At 41.2% G+C, this 20,549-nt stretch overlaps 1 protein-coding gene across 9 annotated transcripts in view; it reads right to left on the bottom strand.

The window, feature by feature from the left end:
* PTPRR (protein tyrosine phosphatase receptor type R) overlaps positions 1 to 20,549 on the bottom strand; it is a 147,232-nt gene that overhangs the window by 48,479 nt on the left and 78,204 nt on the right. For all 9 annotated transcript variants that reach the window (XM_080392677.1, XM_080392678.1, XM_080392685.1 and 6 more), the window contains 2 exons: positions 15,307 to 15,417; positions 8,359 to 8,615 (listed from right to left, as the gene is read on the bottom strand). In XM_080392677.1, coding sequence (XP_080248803.1) covers positions 8,359 to 8,615; positions 15,307 to 15,417 — 368 coding nt within the window. The remainder of the gene's footprint in view (positions 1 to 8,358; positions 8,616 to 15,306; positions 15,418 to 20,549) is intronic.

A 20,549-nucleotide genomic window follows, 5' to 3' on the forward strand; every position in this document is an offset into this window, starting at 1 on the left:
CAGAGAGGAGCTGAGGAAATCAATTGCAGGAAAGCTGCAACAGTTTAACCCTCTGACCAAGCAGCACTTAAAAAAACAAAACTTGCTGCTGGATGAGACAAGGGAGTTACACAACTCCAATTACTCGGGTGTCCAGGGCAACAACAGCCCCTGTCATTCTAGGGCTCAAGAAGCATTTAAATATTCACATGGCTATTTCCCCTCAGCTTCTTGTGCCGTGTGTGACTTTTCAAAAGATCAGCTGGACAAATCACTGCAAAACCTCCAAAACTGTCTACCAGATGGCGGCCACTGATTAATTTGTCTTAACTTAAGCCAAAAAGGAAGAAAATGCTATGGGTGGAGCAGTAAAGACAAGCACAATCAACATCCGACCAAATAGGGTTTCCTGTCACCTTGGGAACGACACTGATTGGCACTGCGGTTTCCTGTGTACAAGCTAAAACCAGTAGCAACTGGAGTAACAAGAATAAATGCCAGATAAGAGACCTGGGAATACAACAAAATTATTACAAAAATCTTGACTAAACCTCTGAGGACAGTAAAAGCAAAACCAAGGGTAGGCATGGGCTGCGTGCTAAATGGAGCGCTCCCTGGAACCTGAGAGAAGATGGCTATGAGGCTGCACCAGAATTTACCTGAACTAGGGTGGGCTAATTTGCCTGAATTATCCACTCCCAGAAATTAATGTAACATGCTTTGAAGAGTTTTCAGTTCTTTGTACAAAAAGAAAAAAGGGATGTGGGACAATTTAAAGCAGAGATGGAGCTAGGAGCAGAAACGTATCATCTACCCACGCTAATCTGAAGTAATTTGCAAAATGTGATAGCGACACAGGGAAACGGACCGTGGGTGTAAGTTTGGGCGATGCTACATAGTTATTCGCATCTATTTATTTAGATCATAACTCCCACAGAGTTTTGCTTCAAAGAGCTCTAACCACAACCAAAACACCTTTCCAACCAGCCAGGAGTCAAACAGTTAAAACGTGGTTTTTAAAGTGTCTTTGTTAGGCTGGTGCCCGAGTTCACTTCCCCTCCGAAGGAAGGGGACAATTCACATTCCTGCCCTCTTCCTACCCTGCAGATAAGCAAAGACGTCTGTATTGGGTTGGACAGAACAGGCGTTTGTGCAACTCAGAGGTCCAGTGCTTGCAAAAAGTTTTCAGATTGACCGTGCACTAACAGAAATGTCACACGGATGCAAGCTGGAGGTAATGAGTTACTCTGCCTCTAGTCATGAATCCATGTGCTAAAACAAGACTTCTCAGGCACTGGGCAGGCGACCCTTGGAGCTGGATCCCACTTTATGTTCCCTGTTTCTCAGACCAGTTTATCCCACCTTGGTAGCCCAAGTTTTCAGCCCTTGCTCTTACCCTGTCGCCCAGAGAACAGGTGCCAGCAGTCGCAGTGTGGCTGTCCAGACAGCCAAGATGGCCTGAGGAACAGGGAAGCCACAACGCCAGGCTGTGGGGAGACCCTGTGCCGTAAGGAACGTTATTAAAAGGCACAGCCCGTGAGCAGCTGCCCATGAGCAGGACTGCTCCCCTCATGAGAGTTGCCACACCAGCTGCGCACATTGCATGTGCAAGCTACATCTAGAAAAAGAAATTAAACAGCACCGGGGAACAATCCCAGGCACTGAAACTTGGTAATTGATACTGCTACATAGCAAGCCTTGCAGCCCTGGTTTGTTTTTAGCTTTTGCCAACGAGAGCATGCCAAAGCAATTCACTGGCACCATTTGGGAACCAGCACATGCACAAGCCATTCCTGGTAGGCAGTCTGCATCCAGCCCTGGCTCTTTTGGGAGCTTGGCAGTATGGACACAAACTAATCTCTGCTAGCTGGCCTCAGTGCAATAAGTGTTCCTGGGTGTATGGAATTTATTACTGCATCTTATAGATCAGGACAGAATATAGCTGAGAGGTCTGACAAATGAGAACAGTGCATTTTTAGGTCCTTCAGAAAGTTTTTGGATTTTTATTTTTATTGGTATTCTCTCACTCTTCTGAAATGATGTGGACAAATAGTTTCATGCAAGACTTTTACTGTACTTCAGGATAAGGTTCTCATTTTCACTACATCTCTTCAGACAGACATGCCAAGCAGCCACCCTCAATCCAGTGGTTGGGAGCATGGCTACAGGAGGTTTATGTGCCATGTCCAAAGTGCTTTAATGACTTGGTGGCAGAGATGGACCGAAGCACAAAAATTCCAGTTTACTGGTCGGTGGTGCTTTGCAGATTCCTTCTGATAGGATATCACTGTAAAATTGTTCTCCAGCTAGTACTTTTGTGTTGATACATAGCTGTATTTTGAACAAATACACTGACATTTTCCTGAAAACAATCCCTAGGTTTTAAATTAAGAATGCAGAAAGCATATTCCGCTCCGCACAATAGGGTAAATTTACCCTCCAAATCTGTGCAAAGCTAGTATATTTTAGCCAGGAAATTCAAGGCCCCTTCCTGTAAACATATTAAGTTCCCATGCTTGTGACATAAACTACAAAACCTGGCATGTTTACAGTAGTCCAACTGCAAGGTGCTACCCTCTAAGCATTACTCAAAATGATTACTCACAATGGATGGTTTTGTATAAAGATAACAGATCAGCAACACTGTAATTATATTTGCAGCAACTGTGCTCTGTGACCTAAAAATCAGAGCAGAACCAGAGAGAATCGTTGGAAATTTCTCTCATCTATTAGAGTGGAGTTTGGGTTGAACAGTGGCATCCTGAGATGCAGCTGCCATTATATTAATGAGGTAAAGAGCACATCGGGTGCTTTAGCTTGGTTCCAACATTTCTTTTGAGGTTTTATTTGGTATACAGTATTGTCAAAATAATGATTCATTTTAATAGATCCTGCTTTTCTAACACCAGGAAAACAGGTATTACAGTTAGTGTTTGTCACCCACAGCATTTGTCATCCAGATGGCAATTGACAGGGCATAGAAACTGTAGAGGTGGCCAGAACAATAGTTGAATCTGTCTATGCAGAATAACTAATAAAAGAGAACAGTTACCAATATCAACATGGGATTTTTTTTCCACCTCCAAACCTGAAGCCCAAACTGTCCATGATTTTCTCTATAAAGGTGTCAAACACAAGATGTTTCTGAGGAAGGATGCCAAAGGCAGACCGAGAACAGTAACTGCTCTCTGTTACTGTGCGACTATATGTGTAAGTACCTCTTGCTAACACATTCCTGATTCAAACTTTATCTTTTGTCAGTGAGTTCCACAGACTACTATGGGTTATCTGATTAAGTTTTTTTAAATTATTTAAAAATGCATTGCCTTTCTTTTCCATCAGACTATCCTTCTTTCTCATCTTATAAGGAAGTGGACAGAGGTGAGCATTTAGCAGCTTTATAATGCACATTATTTTAACTTTTATTACACTTACAGTGAGCTGTATGTCCACTGAAAACTTTTTAGAACAGGAACAGGAACAAAGAATTCTATTGTCAATTTACAGGCATCTTTAGGATGGTAAGAAAAACTGCTTACAGCCTGTTAACTGTGACATAGTTTTTATAGCATTGCCCTGCTTTGTGGGGAAGAGTAACATCACACACGGTTCTCATGGTCAAGGTCAGGCCAAGATTTAGTCCTACCTGTTACGTTTGTAGGGAGTTACACCTGGCACTGATTTAGGTGATTTCCCCCCACTACTATTCTCTATTCTGATTCCTGCTGATTTTCTCTGGAGGCTGCAGACCTGTTTGGATAGTGTATGTTGAACGATGTCAGTGAGCAGTCCTCTCTCCTCCAGTTTTGCTCATGCTGGCGTTGCCTGCCTTCCCTTCCACAGATTATCTTCTGTTTTCCCGTGTCGCAGCAGTGCTTCCATACCATTACAGAATGCTTTTATCTCACATTTTAAAAAAAATTAAAATATTTTTTTATTTCACTTATCTGCCAGGTTTATGCTCTATTTGCCAAACCTTTTCTTCTATTATATTATCCACTCTCTTGTATTTATTTGCAAAGAGAAAAAAAACTAGCATGAAGCACATGTAAAACGTTACTTGGTCTGAATGAGAGTCCTGCATGCCCATAGCATCCTGATTTGTGAACATGAGGAGCTCTTGCTTTTAGACAGAAAAATTTTCCAATGAATACGCAATAGACAGAGAAAACATTGTGCTGTGATTTTTCCCACTGGTTATTCAGGTGTAATAGCCACAGTTTTAGGTCTTTGTGGCTAGGATGGAATGCAAATGTTTGCAAAAGCTTTCCAAAACACTGTTTGTGTTTTTTAACACACACAGTAGAAGAGCTGTTTTCCACATTTTCTTTTCTTCCATGTACTTTTGCATGCTAGATAGTAACTAATTTGAACAAAGCAGTACATTCTGTACCAGTTAGTTGAAATACAGTTGTCCTAGGCACAAACAATACTGGAACTAAAACTCACAGCAGCAGTGGCTGCAGAAAAAGTAGATCTAGTTGTAGAACAAGTGAATATCGTGCTGATGTAGTAACTTATTTATATTTATATCTCCACCATGCTTGTGTTTTAACAACTTGCTGCTTGTACTAAGAATTTTCAATGCCTGACATGTCAGAATGAAATTTAAAATATCACATCCCACTTCACCAGATTTTGATTTTGGCTGGGACCATTCTTATCAAGATGAATTCTGGGCCAACTAGCAGAATTAAAGGAAGCCTTACTCTGCTGAAGGAAAAAGTATATATTATGCATATAAACCTGTAAAAGCCTAAGCAGAAAAAATAAACACTGATGCAATATTCATTTATGTGATAATGGAAGAGAGAAGGATTATTTACATCCTAAATTCAGGTGTCGGCACTATGATGTTGTGACAGTTCATCACCAAAGACACCCACAGGACAACATTAGCTCTCCTGCTCCTCCGGTCAGTAAAAGCACTGTGTGGGTTGCTGATGGAGAAGGTCTTTGCTGCAAAAGAGCAGCAGTTGTGAAAACACCAGAAGAGAACAACTTTGAAGCACTCTACTGAATGACCTGGAGGACGCCAGGAAGCTCTGAAGCAAGCCCTTCACTTGCCTGCCCCATCTATCATTAACTGTAATAGAAAGGGGCCAGTGCCTCTTTGTTCAAACATCCTTCTCACCTCCACACCTCTCAGTCCATACTCCACTCCTGGCCACCACCACTCCATCCTTTCCCCAACCACATGCTGCACATGGGTATGCATCCATGATCACCATCCAGGAAAATAACTCCCCTCCTGAGGTCACAGGGTCAGTTACCATCCTGGTTATATGACCACTGTCCCTCCTCCAAGAGCTACAGCCAAAGAATAAAAAATGCAGGCCACCCTGATGCCAGAGCTGAGTAGACTGTGAGCGCAGGGGAAGTGGCAGTGCTGCCCACAGCTGCAGGTGTCAGCCTCCCCGCGCTCAGACTCCCTCATAACGTCCTTCGGCAAGGCACCAAGCACTGGTGTATGGACCATGGACATGTCACGTAAAAATGGCATTCTGCACATTTGATAGTGCAAATGTTGCATAATCTGCTGGGGAGGCTGTGTCTTATAGAAATAGCTGAGGAAGAGCCTTTCCAGATATGCAGAAAAAAATGCACATGGACTTGGCTCTCGTATTCAGAAGCACAATGCATTTTAAGAAGCTGGACAAACTCCCGGAAACATTTTGATCTAGGCACAGTTATCCATTAACAAATTGTCTGCCTCCATAACAGCCAATGCTATTCCCAATAAAAATGGAAAGGCTCAGAGGGCCAGAAGATGATACGGTGCTTTGTGAAAACTCAGGTCCACCATATTTTTGCATTTAGATTTGCTCCTTGAAGCAGCACCTAGTGTGCAGAGCTGGGAGAGGCTGAGGCAGGCATCATTGACTTTGCTGCCCCATCCTTCAGAGATTCTGTCACAAACTTCCCATCTAGATAGCCAGGCACAGTGGCTGGCTCCCTCCCTGGTTTGGCCCACGGTCCATTGATTTCTCTTTGGAGAGATACAGTTTGGTCTGGATCCTACTAGGCATTTCATGACCATGGATCGCAATTAAGGAATCAAACCAGGGAGTTTGGATAGTTAGAAAATACTGCTCAGGAACCATCCAGCCAAAGGAATCACAATGATAAATTTGTCAAGGACTCCCCATACCCACACTATCCTACCAAGAGCTTCTTTCCCTGGCAGAAAGCAAAATCAGGGTAGCAAACATTCTTGTATGGGTGCCCCAGGCTGTGGCTATGAGCAGGAGGGGACCTGCAGGCTTGACCCCACTCCATATTATGGAGAAAGGGCTGTAAGCAGACTGTCTTGTGCAGTGTGCTGCTTGCAGTGTGCAGACCCAGGCTGTAAGGTCCACCGCTCCCATGTGTAACGAGGATGGCCCAAGCTTGCCTAGTGCAAGGTTGTTGTGGGGCAGAAAGGTGGAGAGGGGTTTTAAACTGTCCACATACCTGGTCATTAGATGATGACCGAACCAGTATGTGTTGCTGCATTATCACTTCTTGTCTCCTATGCTTCTGTTTGTCAAAATGTGTGTAAATTTGTTCATAATACAGGAAATAGGAAATAAATAAGGAATATACATAATAATAGCTGGTTATGTCAGAGGAAGAGAAGACAACCAATTCTCTAAAGTTCTCTCCCTCACATCCCCAGACATTCGTATCACTGAGCTTGAAATAAACTTAAACCACCAGTTCTCAGAAGTGGACTTGGGCTCAGAAAGTGTAACTGTGTTAAACGAGACAAAAAGAACTGAAGAATGGGATGTTATCACAATTGCTTTCACTTTTTCAGAACGACCTGTTAGTGTTTTTTTACAGTAGAAACTGAAGTGCTCAGTTCTTTCAACTTTTTTTCGCTGTAGTAATAAGCTGAAATGCCTGTTTTATTTGATCAAACATCAGGTTTACTTTCCTCTTTGTATCTCAGCTCTCCATTTTGACACATCTGACTCATAACTTTGCCTTTGTAAAGAATGAAATTTGGTTTAGGAGCGTTAAATGCTGAGTTCCTATATGTGGTGGTGGAAATTAAGATCCTAGATCAATAGGTTTTGCTTTCTTTGTTTGAGCAACAGAAAAATTTCTTCCCAGATTCTTAAGTACAAACTCCCTCTACAAATTCCTTCACCCCAATCCCTCTCAACTATTACATATGCTATGTTAGGTACTGGGTATTATAAACCTAATATGCAATCCCCATGCTGTGGAATGAAAGAAAATATCAAAATGTATTTAATTGCTTCCTCCATTCCTTATTTTTGTAGCTGCAGTGATATCACTATATATTTTGTGACAGCTCTGCCTTTCAGCACCTTTTACTCATGGAAGAACCATCCCTCTCCCTTAGCTCTGTCTGTGCCTCATAAAGCCATTGATAAAATCTCTGTCATTGAAATCCCATGGTTCAAGCTGAATCAGGGCTACTGCTCGACTCTGACTGTCCTCACAGACAAGGCTGCATTTGGTCTCCTTTTCATTCCGATTTCCCCATTATATCTGCATGGCGTCTGTTCTTTCATGTATCATCTGTGCCGGGGTAGAAGAGTTCAGTTGCACGGCTGCATGCTACATTAGTTATTCAGGGCACTGATGCTTTATGAAAGCTGCCTCCAGCCAACAGGCAAGAAATTATATAGGTTTCTAACACAGGAGAGACAGATGTCAGTGTGCATTCTCCCGTGGGAAGAATAACTAGTTTTATGAGAAGAGCACTGGCCCAGTTTTTGAAACTTAGAATGAATGGCAAGGTTTGGTACCCAAGTATTTCTGACGAGCAGCACACAAGGGGCGGTTTCATTACTAATCACTTCTTCCTCTTTTTTTGTAAAGCCTGTAGACCTTGGACTGTATCCCAACCATCATGGAAAGCTGGATTTAAGAAGAAAAATTATCTGAAGGTAATAATGGGAACACTGTATGAGATTGGTAAATGCACTCAGTGTGAATATTTCTTCTTTCTAAGTTTCCCATGTGCTAGGTACTCCCTGACAATGAGAAAGATTTTTGCTGACAAAACATAATCAGCCCTTGTGCCCTCTGCCAGGATCTCCAGGATCAAAACAGGCAACAAATCAATGGGAAATGAAAAATTATTTCTTTGGAGTAATTGTTGGAAAGGGGAAGAGCAAATTAGCAAAAAGAATTCCAGTACTGCAGTCAATCTCAGCCCAAACTTCTGGACGTTTGTTCATACGAAAACAAAAGGAAAGGAGAGAATACCCATGAGACAGATATTAAGACACCATGATCCCACTTCTCAGCTGTCTGCATGGCAAAGTCTCCCATTCATTGACTGAAGATGCACACATGAAATCATGCAGCATCAGTATAACAAAACAGAATAAATCCTGAATGCACCAGGCACCATCCTACCTTTCCTGGAGCCCCACAGGTTTCATTCTGAAAGGAGACGGACTGACACACAGGGGAGGTTTGAGCTCAGGAACACACTGGCCTTGAGGATCCACTACTACATTGACAACCTTTGGAGTCTGTTGAGGCTGGACCATGCTGTTGGTGGTCTTAGACTGAGATGTCTGCAAGGGAAGGGGTGAGAGGTGGATCTCCTGCTTCTTTTCCTTCTCTTGTCTCAGTGACAACTGGATCTTCTCCTTTAATCTGTACAGAACCTACAGAAATAAAGAGGAAATCCCCATCTCAATACCCTGGTAAACAAGGCAAGGAAGGTATCACAAATGCTGGGTAAGTGTGGCTTTCATTTCTAGAAGGTGAGCCACAAGTTGTGTCACTGTGTTTCCCACAACAGGATAAATATTCCATTACATAAACCAGTGTGTACATGTGGGCAGTAGGGATTTTAACAGTACTCATTGTGAGCCAGTGATTATTTGTAATACCAGTAGTCGTATTATTAAAGGGGCAAATAACATAGAATGGAAAACCGTTACAAAAGACACTGTGAAGAGGGAAATACTGATACATAAAGTAATTGCAGAAATATTTGTAAGAATTTAACACAAGAGAGACAATGGCCCAAAATAAAATAAATGCTCATGATATATGCAGGTACAAGTCTCTAATTATAGCAGCCTCCATTTGTTTTAGAACAGATGTTCTTAAAATCTCTTACTCATTTTGCATGGAGCTGATGGTTGAACAGAGTAACTTTACTAGGCCACTTCTGTAATGGTAGACTGCTACTGCTCTGAAATACTCCTCAGGACAAAGATATTCTCAATATCCTCAGAGAAACATAACCTGTTCTGGAATAAAGCTGAAGCAACGTGTGGCCTATGAAGCTATTTATGCACCTGTTCAAAAAATTGTGTTTCACAGTTATCGAGACATTGATGTCCGAACATACTGGTATACCAGGATTCTCTTTCCACCTATTGCTTATGAACTTGGATGTCAGATATCTGCAGCAAAAGCTCCTCAGTAGTTGTGCTGATCCTCTTCCCCTGAACTCCACACCCACATTGCTGCACAGCAGCTCGGTGAGGGCTGGTGGGCAGCGTGTGCTCGGACGCGTCCCTCCAGAGGAACCTGTGTTACACCTATTTAACACATCTTACCTCTCTTGACGGGAATGCAAAAATGATTTCTGAGCTGTAGTTGTGCCACTTTCAAAACGTGCCTTGCAACCTATGAAACTTATGAGAATTACTAAGTATTGTTTGGGAGGTGGGTGATAGGCACTTACGCAGCTTTTTGAAGGTGTCTGCAGATACCCTCCTGCCTTCTACTGTGCTTTATCTGTTGCTGTAAAACATTCAGATTGAATCCTGGTTTGTAAAGCCATAAAGACGAAGCCTATATCAAAGCATTTTTCCAGTGCAAGTCAGAAGCTCTTTGACAGCTGTTTCCCCGCTAGCACTGCATTAAGATCTATCACTCCATAGCCTTCCAGAGAAGACTGGATGTATCTGATGAGTTTGTTTTTCCAAGGATTAGCCTTAGAGGTTTAGCTAGGAACTGGCCTAATGACATTAGCAATACACCCATTAAACAAGACTTAGCTACGTAATCCATCTGTTCATTCAGAAGAGTTCAGAATTAAATTGCATGGATAAGATAAGCTGCTCTTTGCCATTATTTTGCAGAAAAAACCAACCCTACTGTGAAGCAAGGCCACAGGTATCAGTAAAGATAAGACAGGGCCTTGAAATATTTTAACCTTCTTTTTCTCCAGTGACTGCTTTTGTCTCATTTGTTTCTGGTAACCCACAGATACACAGCTCTGACATTCATGGTCATGACAATGTTAACCATACCTTCTTGTCACTGATACACCTCAAAGTTTTGTCCCTTGGAGACCCAGGGAATTATGGTTTTGATTTCCAAAAATGTGGATGAGTATTATTTAATATCTTTTTTAATACTCTATTATTAGACACTAGGAAAAAAGATAGCTTGCCACCAGCAGAAATTGAAAAAAAAGCTAAAGGACCACATTTGATTTAAGAGTTAACATACTTTCCTCAGAAAGTGTGGTCAGGGCCGTTGTGTTTTAATGAATGCCAGGTGAAAGTCAAACAAACAAGAATGGCCAAAAAGACAGTGATCAAGTCTATTACCAAGCTCTGCAGAGGGAACAACTTAGTTGTACTCATATTTCAAATCAGTTTAAACACATCTGTCAGTATGGATGGAAACAGATACGAAGCTGCTAAATTAGGAAAACTGCCATTTTACCAATACCTCAGAATATTCATTGTGAGGCTAATCAAGAGGCATACAAGGACACACAAGGTGAGTCACTTGGAATTTTTCACGTATTAAGCCTAGGGTTCAAAGACACAGTCCAAAAGGAAAATAACTCTTCTTTCTGCCTCCTTTTTGACTCAGCTTATATGGAAGAATTACAGGGTACTGGCAGTGTGACATTCACCCTTTGTATCTCTGCTCAGATTTCTGCAAAGGAAAGCTGACATGTTGCACCCTAGCTGGGCCAGAACCTCCTACCTACCCATTCAAAATACCAGTGGAAACTGCTTTTATTCATCTTCAGAGATCGGAAGGAAATCCCAGCGAGATAACTATGTCTCCAGAATGAAGATGTTGGCAATGGTTATGTGCAGCAGTGATATGAAAATTTTCATCTGCCTAGAGATATTTAGGGTACCCAGAACTGTATAGTAAAATGTCCCAGAAACAACAGATAATAAGAAAATTCACTCTAATTAAAAGTGTCCTCTCTAACAAGTACTTATTAACATGTGTGTGAGCCTACGTGTGTGTCTCTGCATGAACAGAGCTATTGTGCGCATGTATACATGAAAAGAAAATCAGGTAACAAAATTTCCCTCAAAACCTGGGGAAGGGATGAATGAACAAAAATGTGACAGATGTGAGGCATGTTATTTCAGGCATTACTGGGAGGCATTTGGATACCATGATTTGAACAGACTATAAAAAGTTCTGTAGAAGAATAATACCAGAATTCAGACAATCTAGGACTAGTTTACAGACAGAAGCCACCTAATTTTGAGTTGGCTTAAACACTCTTGCAGTACGATAAAAATACATGCTTTTAATTTTGATGTAAATCTTTATACTGCCAAAAGTTGAAGTTGAGAGACTCATATTTGTTAGCTGTATAAATTCTATAATCAAAGTGCTTTCAGCAGTTCTGTACCACTTGAGGAATCCTGAAACTTGCAAGGTTAAGAACAAGAGATAGGTCATGTGAAAATGTGATGTGGGAATGGATTTTTTCATTATTCAATGTTCTTCTTGTTAAACAAATGCTAAAATACAATCATGAAGGTAAAAAAATATTTATCATTTAAGTAACTATCTCCCTAAAACATCAAATAACTGTTCATAACTCATAAAACACTGGAGACAGTAATAAAAATATAGATTCTCACAATTTGTTGGCAAGGTAAAGTTCATGGAATCATAGATTCATAGAATAGTTTGGGTTGGAACGGACCTTTAAAGATCACCAAGTCCAAATTCCTTGCCATAAGCAGGGACATCTTTCACAAGTCAAGTTGCTCAAAGTTCATGGCTTTCATTATTTTAAATGAAAAAAATCCTACTTTTTGATTATTTTTTTTTATTGGGAAAAAGAAAAACATTTAGAAACCCCTCTTATTACAACTAACTACAAATATTTCATAATCTGAAAGTGATATTTCCAGACTACTAAACAGATACTTGTATGCACATAGTTTTTTGTAAAAAAAAAAAAAAGGATATGCAAACATACTGGTTTATTAAAACAGGCACAATTAGTAAGAAATCTGATAGCAAATAATTTAATCCACTGTCAAATACTGTGTTATTTAGTAAATGAAGTGATAGCTCAGTTATTTTTCCACCTATGTAAAATAAGAAATAAAGACACCTGTTTTACACATGGGAGTGCTAAAAATATTTATTCTTACTTAGCACTTTGCTTGGCTAACTTTATAAATGACGCACGATGTTCCCAGTGGATGTGAGCCCATGGTCAGCCCATGATGAGGATAGCAATGAGCTACACGTTGGCTTCCACATGTGATGAATTGCTCCTGAGATGCAAGAGGTTCCCATACCACAACAATGAGGACTAGCTCAGTAAATTAATAAAACAACCTCAGGGGTACAATTTACAAATCCAAATGTGCTACTGTATTACACTGTTTAGGAATACTCTGCACTGCAGGTTTTCACATATATAGGTCAGATATTTGTTAAATTTCAGCCAAGCATTAAGAAGCCTAAAAAGTGTTAACACACAGTGCACTCTCAGCACAGGGAAGCATCATGATTTGTGAAAGCCAGTTAAGAGATAAGGCTGCATGTTTTTCAATTTCCATAGAAATTACATGGTACAAAACAGTAACACTGGCAATTCAGCTGCCATACACTGAACACTGTTGATCATCATAATCATCAAAGTACTTCCTACTCCATACTGTAAAGAACCCTCCCAAGTCATCTACAGATGCAGGCTACGCTTCTGGTTTTGGATCCTCTAAACTACAAATAACCACCTATGGACAAACAGGTGCCTACCCTGTCAATTTAAAAAAGGGGCTGTATTTTGGTGGTCTTCTATGGTTGCTACAGCCAAAGCTACTTAGGATGAGCCCTAATGCCTTATGCTAAAGCTGAATGGTCTGATAGACTGCAATGGCTGAATCTGAAATAACGAATTCCTATTTTTCGTAAATATGCCACTCTGACACATACAAAGTGGGATGAAAAACAATTGTGAGCTGTTTCTTAGCCTTACAGATTGCACATACTCGATGTATCAGCAGGTCCTGGCAAAATCTGAGACAATGTCCACTTACACAGTCTGAACAGTTGCACACATAAAGATACAGGTTGGATTTGGGAGGGGACAGAAAGGGGAATGCCTGCAGGAAAGACCACAGCATCATAGTAAATCCATCTGGAAGGGAGTTCGAGGACTCTACTATTATTTACCTCTGCCCTAACTCTAGATCAGCTACACCCAAACTATTCCTGACAGATGCTTGCCTAAAACCTCAATGGGTGAAAACTCCTGAGCTTCCCCCAAGCAATGCACTCTGGGATCTAGTGACCCATGCAATAACAAAGTTCTTTCTAAGGAGTCAGCCAAATCACCCTTTCAAATTTTTTTCTTCTTTTCCAGTCTCCAGTGGAGAATGTATTATCTTCCTTACTACAGCCTTTGAAATCTTTTCATGTTTGAGAACTATCATGTTTCTCCTTGCTCTATCATAAATAAACAAAAATTATTTCATGTCTTCTGTATTTCTGATCAGTCTTGTATCTCCTCTCTACTACAACTGCCCAACATTTTTCACAAGTGTGGTATTTGACAGAGACCACAGAGAAAGAGTAGCAATAACCAAATTATTACCAGAGCCAAGCTGAATGCAGATCTTGGAGATCTTATCCTCTTGTATACACCCCAGGGCAAGAAGTATATTTTTTCCAACAAGGTGATGTTACTCATTTACTTCAGTGTCTGCTCTGTGGTACTGCTGGAACCTTTCCTACAGAACTGTTGCTTTGCCATGTATTTCTTATGTTGTACTGATACACACAATTAGAGCTCTTGTCCCTGCCAAGCAGCATTCTTGTTACTTCCCACCTTTTCTCCAGCACCTTACGAATATTTAAAGTTCTGATACTGTCCTCCACAATGCTTACAATTCTAAATACCATCTCTGTTTCCAAATAATTAATGAAAATATTGTGTAGTTCCAGAACAAGGACAAACAACATTTTCTATACCCTTCTAGTTAAATAGTCAGTAATGACGAAAATATCTGCTCCTCCAAAGTAAAGAATTTGAGTAAAAATTAGTACTTCTAGAATTACTCTCCTATTTTTGAGTGAGATGGCATGGAGAAATGGAGATGACTAGGCAGTAGAAATTACATGAACCGACAGTGTTTGTGAAAAAATAAGTGCTTTTCAAATCTTTGGGAGATTTTAAAAGCTTAAACAAGATTTTGTTAAAAATGTCATCATTTATTAATACCTTAAGTTTAGACATTCTTTCCATCTTAAGGTTGCAAGCAGGAAATCCATCCAGTTTAAAGAAGATTAAATGTGTTTGAGAGCAAAATATCTCAAAAGACTCCAATATTATGTGTTCATAAATGTTAAGAATTGTCATGGAGTTTAGTAAACCTTTTTATTTATGCACTATAGAAGAAACATTCAATTCAGAGAAGGAAAACATGTGAGATACAACATCGGAAAAAATCCAGAAATTATCCTATGAAAGTCAGTGGTGGTGTAGTGTTATTCATCTTTCGTGCAAACCTTCCACATCTCATAGTCAGTGTATTAGAAGTATGTCTAATGCCCAGAAATGTGGCCACTGAAATCAGACAACGTGAATGGCAAAGCTGTCCAAAATGTGATCACTCTTTCATGTAATTACTAATCATTTCAGTTTAAAATTTTAAAATGTTTATATTTGACACACGAATACTGACTGACATACACTCTTAACACTGTGCACTGACAATATTGTATCAATGTGGTGTTGTTTTGATTATCTAATAAAATTGAAATATAGGCAGCTAACAGAGCTTCAGGAATCCTCGGACCTTAGTAAGCAGGTTGAGATGCCATCACTCACATCACTACGCAAATGCTCTGCTGATTTAAGAGTTCATTATTTATTTCTTCAGCTTCCTTCTAGTTACATTCTTCAATTGGACTCAAAATATATCAAGAAATTTGGTTCCTCAAACTTTGGCTTCACAGCATTATGAGACTGAACGACTCTTACTTTGTAGCTGAGTTTTCAGTAGCTTTGAGAAAACAACTGTCATGAAAAGATTGTGTGACTCTATCCTTCAGACTGAGAAAAGCACGGAGTAAAGAACAGCAAAAAAAGGTAAAAAGGAAACTTACCATTAAACAAGTTACTAGAATGACAAAGATGCTGAGAAATATGACAACCGCATAAAATCCTTCTTTGCTCCAGATTTTGTCTGCTTCACGCTGGCCTTGCAAAACATTTTTCTTTTTTAAGCAATAAAACAGAAAGAGGAAAAGAAAAAAAGTTACACAGCAGCATGCGCAGATTAAATAGCTCTTGTCAGGCATTAATCACCTGGTCCTCAGCTTTGTCACAGTTCACATTGCACAGTATATGGCACTCTGAACACTGCTATTTGCACACCCACCTCAGCCACGCACCCTGCCTGCACTCCGTGGGTCCGTGTGCCTGCGTGTGACCCAGGGGTCCTAATGCTACGTGAGATGATCTAAGACCTTCTCTGTGGCGGCTGAGATAATCCTTCACCAGGAGTCACGGGCTGGTTGAAGGTAAGCAAACAAGACCCGTGGTCTTTCTTGGAAACTACCTGGCTCATCAGGTAAAAGGGCAGTGCTCCCGTCCTGCCTCTTCCTCCCCAGTGCTTATCTCCGGCCCCAGCACCCACGCACCAGCATCGGGAATGTTGACACTTGACACAGGAGGAGCAAAGAGCAGGTTGATTTCCTGGTTTGCCTTTGTGAGCTGGGAAGCCTCGACACTGTCACCTTTAGATTACATGCAGACATAAACGTGCATACGTAAAAAATTACCATTATGACGAAAGTAATCTCCTTATCTACCTATCTGTAATTCTGAACGTTCTTAAAGTGATCTCATTATCTTTGGGTCCCTGCTGATAGTACATTTCTAAAACAGCTGTGCACACCAAAATTTCCAGAACTCCTGAGGAACTCCTGGGGATTATGTGATAATAATTGTAAAATCATTTATTTGGGGTTTTGTTGCAGTGTGGGGACTTGGTTGGGCTATTAAATTACCAGAATTTCACTAAGTTTCCAAACAGAGATTTGTAGTAGAAACAGGGCACATGTATCCTTGGTCTAACTGCAATATATTATTCAGAATAAAGTATGTTGTCTTGTGTTTCCATGACCACAGTTCAGTAGACATTGCTTTCCCAATTTTCAGCTATTTGTTTTCCTTTCTTAGTTGTGTATTTTCAGTACAGTTCTCAAGGCTGAGTAAAAATTAGTTTCTTAAATTCTGGTTTCCGCTGGTCTTGGCATTTCCCTTTCACTGAAATCCCCTATGGCTTTAATTAAACTTCTTGTTTAACTAGTGAGTTTTTCCTTCCCATCTCAAGGTGGCCTTTTTTCCCCTTTGGGAACATTGTGTAAGAGGACTGGGAGTTTCTATAGAGGAAAGAGTTACTCCGTTTAAAGATGACTGGCTGCTCACTGGACCTGTGTAACTGCAGGGACCGTCTAGCACTTTACATGGGTACTTCATGCTCCAAAGTCTGCTTAAGTACCCATTAGCCTGCTCTTTGGAACAGTCAATATATCAAGCAAACTCCTTGTGTCCATCAGCCTCCCAAACACAGAAAGTCCTCATGAAGCTGAATTCATGTAGAAAGGCTTGCTGAGGAGGAGGAGGAGATCGTGGCCTGGGGAAGAGAGGACAAGTTGACTGTTTCAGAACAGAAAGCATAATAAAGAAGAGTTTTCTTTGGAAGTCATAACCATAGGGACCAGAATGGAAATCTTTCATCCTCTGCTGCTTGTAGAGTGTGTGTGTGAGTCTGTGTCTGTGTCTCTGTGTGTGTTTGTTCACACAGTGTTTCATGATCTGGGCTTAAAAGTATTGCAGGTATTGACAGTTTAACAAGGTTTATAAGTGTCAGTCTGGTGTTTAGTGAGCAACTTAAAAATCAGGGCTTTCAAAGATAAGCTGGAAATCTTGCCAAACTTTTCTGCAAAAAATGTTCCTAGACATACTCCAACAGCACTGCCACTCTAGCAGGGTGCAGCTCTCCGTGCAATCTGCTACCTCAGCACAGCAAGGTTATTCCACTGCGCTCACAGCACAGGAGTCTGGTCCCACTGCTGGCTCACAGCCCAAATCTGCAGCTGCTCCACACTCGGGATGCTCCTGTGGAGCTCCTTGGGAATCCCATGGCAAAAGGAGCAGCTGTAGCTCTGGCCCATTAGCTATAAACTGTTTGACCCTGGGTGGGTTACCTGATAGGTTTCCAGTGTTTCAGATTTCTCAGGAGGAAACCTAGATAAAAAGCAGGAGCTGAAGGAGAACTGGCCGTGCTGACCTTTTGTAAGGGAGTAAATGAAGTGGGTTTGTACCTCTTCACTTAAAGGACAAATACACTAAAAAGTAAATGAAGAGCTAATGGGATTTTTTGACTCAGTGAGTGAAAGACTTAAATGAACTGTAATTCATTAGTGTCACAAAAGTCTTTAAATATTTTATAATAGACTTTGTATGCATAACTGAGTCTAAGAGAATTAATCTCTATGATGTCTATCTAACGGTATGTATATTCAGGATACATCTTTCCCTGATTTGTCTCTCTAAAAATTAAGTTCAAAGAGTATTAACAAATGCTGTAAAAAGAGTAAAAAATGTATGCCACAACTTAAACACATCTTGCACACCAATTTGAAACACTTTAGTAGTACCTTCACCTACCCAAGGAAATCTCTCCCCCAGATCTGACTGTAGGACAGCAGAACCATTGCTTAACCTGCTCCCCAGTGACAGAAGAGGCTGTGACCTCCAGTAACTGAGTCATCTCACACCCATGATAAGAAATTGCTTTCTGAAACATCAGTACTGCTCATTCAGAACTTTGTTCCTCAGTCTGGGAAAACTGATAAGAGGGACAGCAACTGCCACACTCACTACAGATTGCTGATGCCCAAGAAACAATCTTGCAGGGTGGCCAAACGCTAGGGGAAAAGCAAAAAAGAGAGAGGGCTCCTGTTCACGACCATGGGCAACGAGCCTCCCGCATGGAGGTGTGCTGTGTCTCAGCTGACTGATGTTACTCCACATTTCTCACACTCAGTCAGGAACATCTCCCTGCCTGAGAATCCACCAAGAGTTTCGGATAGTTTTTGAGGAGTGGGAATGTACCCCTGCCATCAGAGGGCAGGAAGATAAACTCAAACTAAGCTGTGAAAAGCCACAGCTGATAAAGGCAGGGGAATGTCAGAGCAGGTGGGGTGGCAGGAGCGTTCCAGTAGTTCAGAAACTATCAGGTCCTAGAGCAAACCTGGCTACAAGGAGGCAGGCTCATCGTTATGTGTAGCATCAAAAGCATCATAGCCCAGTGTTTGACTCAGTTCCTAAGGAGTCTCCACAGTCAGGTGAATCATTCAGGCAGAATTAGCCAGGTTAATTTAAACAGTTTAAATTCAGCATAATTTGAGTTCGGAAGAATGTATTCTTAACAATCCCATGCTATCACTAACCTTACTGATGAGTGCCTGCACAGGTATGTGCTTTGCTCTGAACTGGCCCAAATGGGTTTAGAAAATACTTTTTATAAACCTATTTTTTAATAAAAATGTCATAAAAAATCCACTCTGGCCTTTCTGGTCTTATTATGGAAAACTAGTGGACTATTTGTACAAATGAATAAAATGAGCAGCCAGCTTTTGATAATAACAGGAGAGACATTGACCTACAGTAGTCACTGTAAAGTGTGTGACTGAAAGATCCTGCCAAGGTATCAGGAGCTGCCAGGAATGGTAAGTCTTCACTGGAAATTAGGTGAATTTTCAAACTGGGTAAGTTAACCCCAGTTAGTTCCCTGGGCTGAAACCCTGATGAAAGCATGGCAAGCTGTAGTTCTGAGCTCAGAGGAAAGCTTACAGGGAGCTGGGGATGGAACTTAAGATCAAAAAGGGTTCATCGAAGTTCACACTGAACTGCTTTGCTTCTTCTGCTAGCTTAACTATGTTAGCTAAAGTAGGTTAGGAAAATCTGCCAAGAAATCACTTCCACTCCCAGTGAAAACATGCAGGAATGTGCATGACCTCTCAGACTCCCAGGATGCTGGATAATACGCACTTCATGTGGCCCATGACAAAGCCTCCCCAAAGACTCTACCTTACAGACATGTGCGATAAAGCGTTGTGATTTCACCTCGAAGGCGGCAGGCCTGCAGGGCTCCAGTCCCCACCGGGCGCTCTGGGTGCACCCGCGCAGGCGTAAGGCCACGTCTGCCTTGCCTGACTGCAGCAGCACATCCTTGTGTTCTGCTTTGTTCCCAGGCGCCTCTGTTGGTCTAGGCTGCTGTAATTTCTAAGCTGTTGGTTTTGATCACTTGTCCTTGCAATGACATAGGGTTTCTGCATGCTTTAAGTGCATGATTGCTTCCTTTGATTTCTTCTCTAAGAAGTTAATATCACACACTTCAAAGGCAACCAACAGAAGCCTTGTGCAAGGAGGCTGTAATGGTACATTTTGGAATGGCATAATTTTGGCATCAACTCTGGAAATCTCTCCTTCAGTGCCACATGTCCCAGCTGACAACGTATCTCTCAAAAGACAGTTTTTGAGAGATGGTATCTTACTTACTGCATCAAAACCAGCTCAAGCTTTCCTCTGCTCCACTGAGCTCTGAAATCCAGTAGTATTTTCTTTTTTTCTCTGAGCACAATTTAAAGACATGAGGAAGTCAGGATTCCCACACTGTAATGACTGCCTGAGTCATTGAACTGAGTCCCACCAAGCACCAGCTAGGCTGGTTGTTCTGGGGAAGTCTGCTCCCAGCCCTGGGACATGCCATGGAACAGAACACAATCCTAAATCCCATTTCAGACAAAGCTTTAGACCATTATAAACCAGCAAATGCTACAATTGCAGGAGGCCTTTGGAAAAGAAAGGACATACAGAAGATGTTGCCCTGGATCCCTGACATGACAACACCACCATCAAATTAAATTTTCACTTTCCCATAGGTGCATATCCTGTTCCACACTAGGCAGCAAAGTGGCTCCTGCAGCAAAGGCATATAGGAAATCTGCTCTTTCAGCTACTGCAGAATAAGAAACCAGGATATGAATTCTGAGACAGACAATTTAATTGAAAATAGACCAATCAGTGACTAATGCATCAGAAATGCAAATGTAGTTCCAGCCACCTACATCCACTGAGACTTCTGCTGTTCATGGTATTACATGGGCTGAGACTTTAAGCAAAGATCTTGAGTTTTCCTACATAATCTTGGTAAAGTTTCTTAGGACAGGGTATTTTCCCTCACCATTAACCCTCTACAGCTGGAGCTCTAATTTAAGATAAGCCTTGTTAAAAAGAGTCAACCAAGCAATCTCAGGAGAGGTATCTCAGAGAT

This window comes from Falco punctatus (genome assembly GCF_963210335.1).
Source record: "Falco punctatus genome assembly, chromosome: 6".
NCBI classification, from domain to species: domain Eukaryota; kingdom Metazoa; phylum Chordata; class Aves; order Falconiformes; family Falconidae; genus Falco; species Falco punctatus.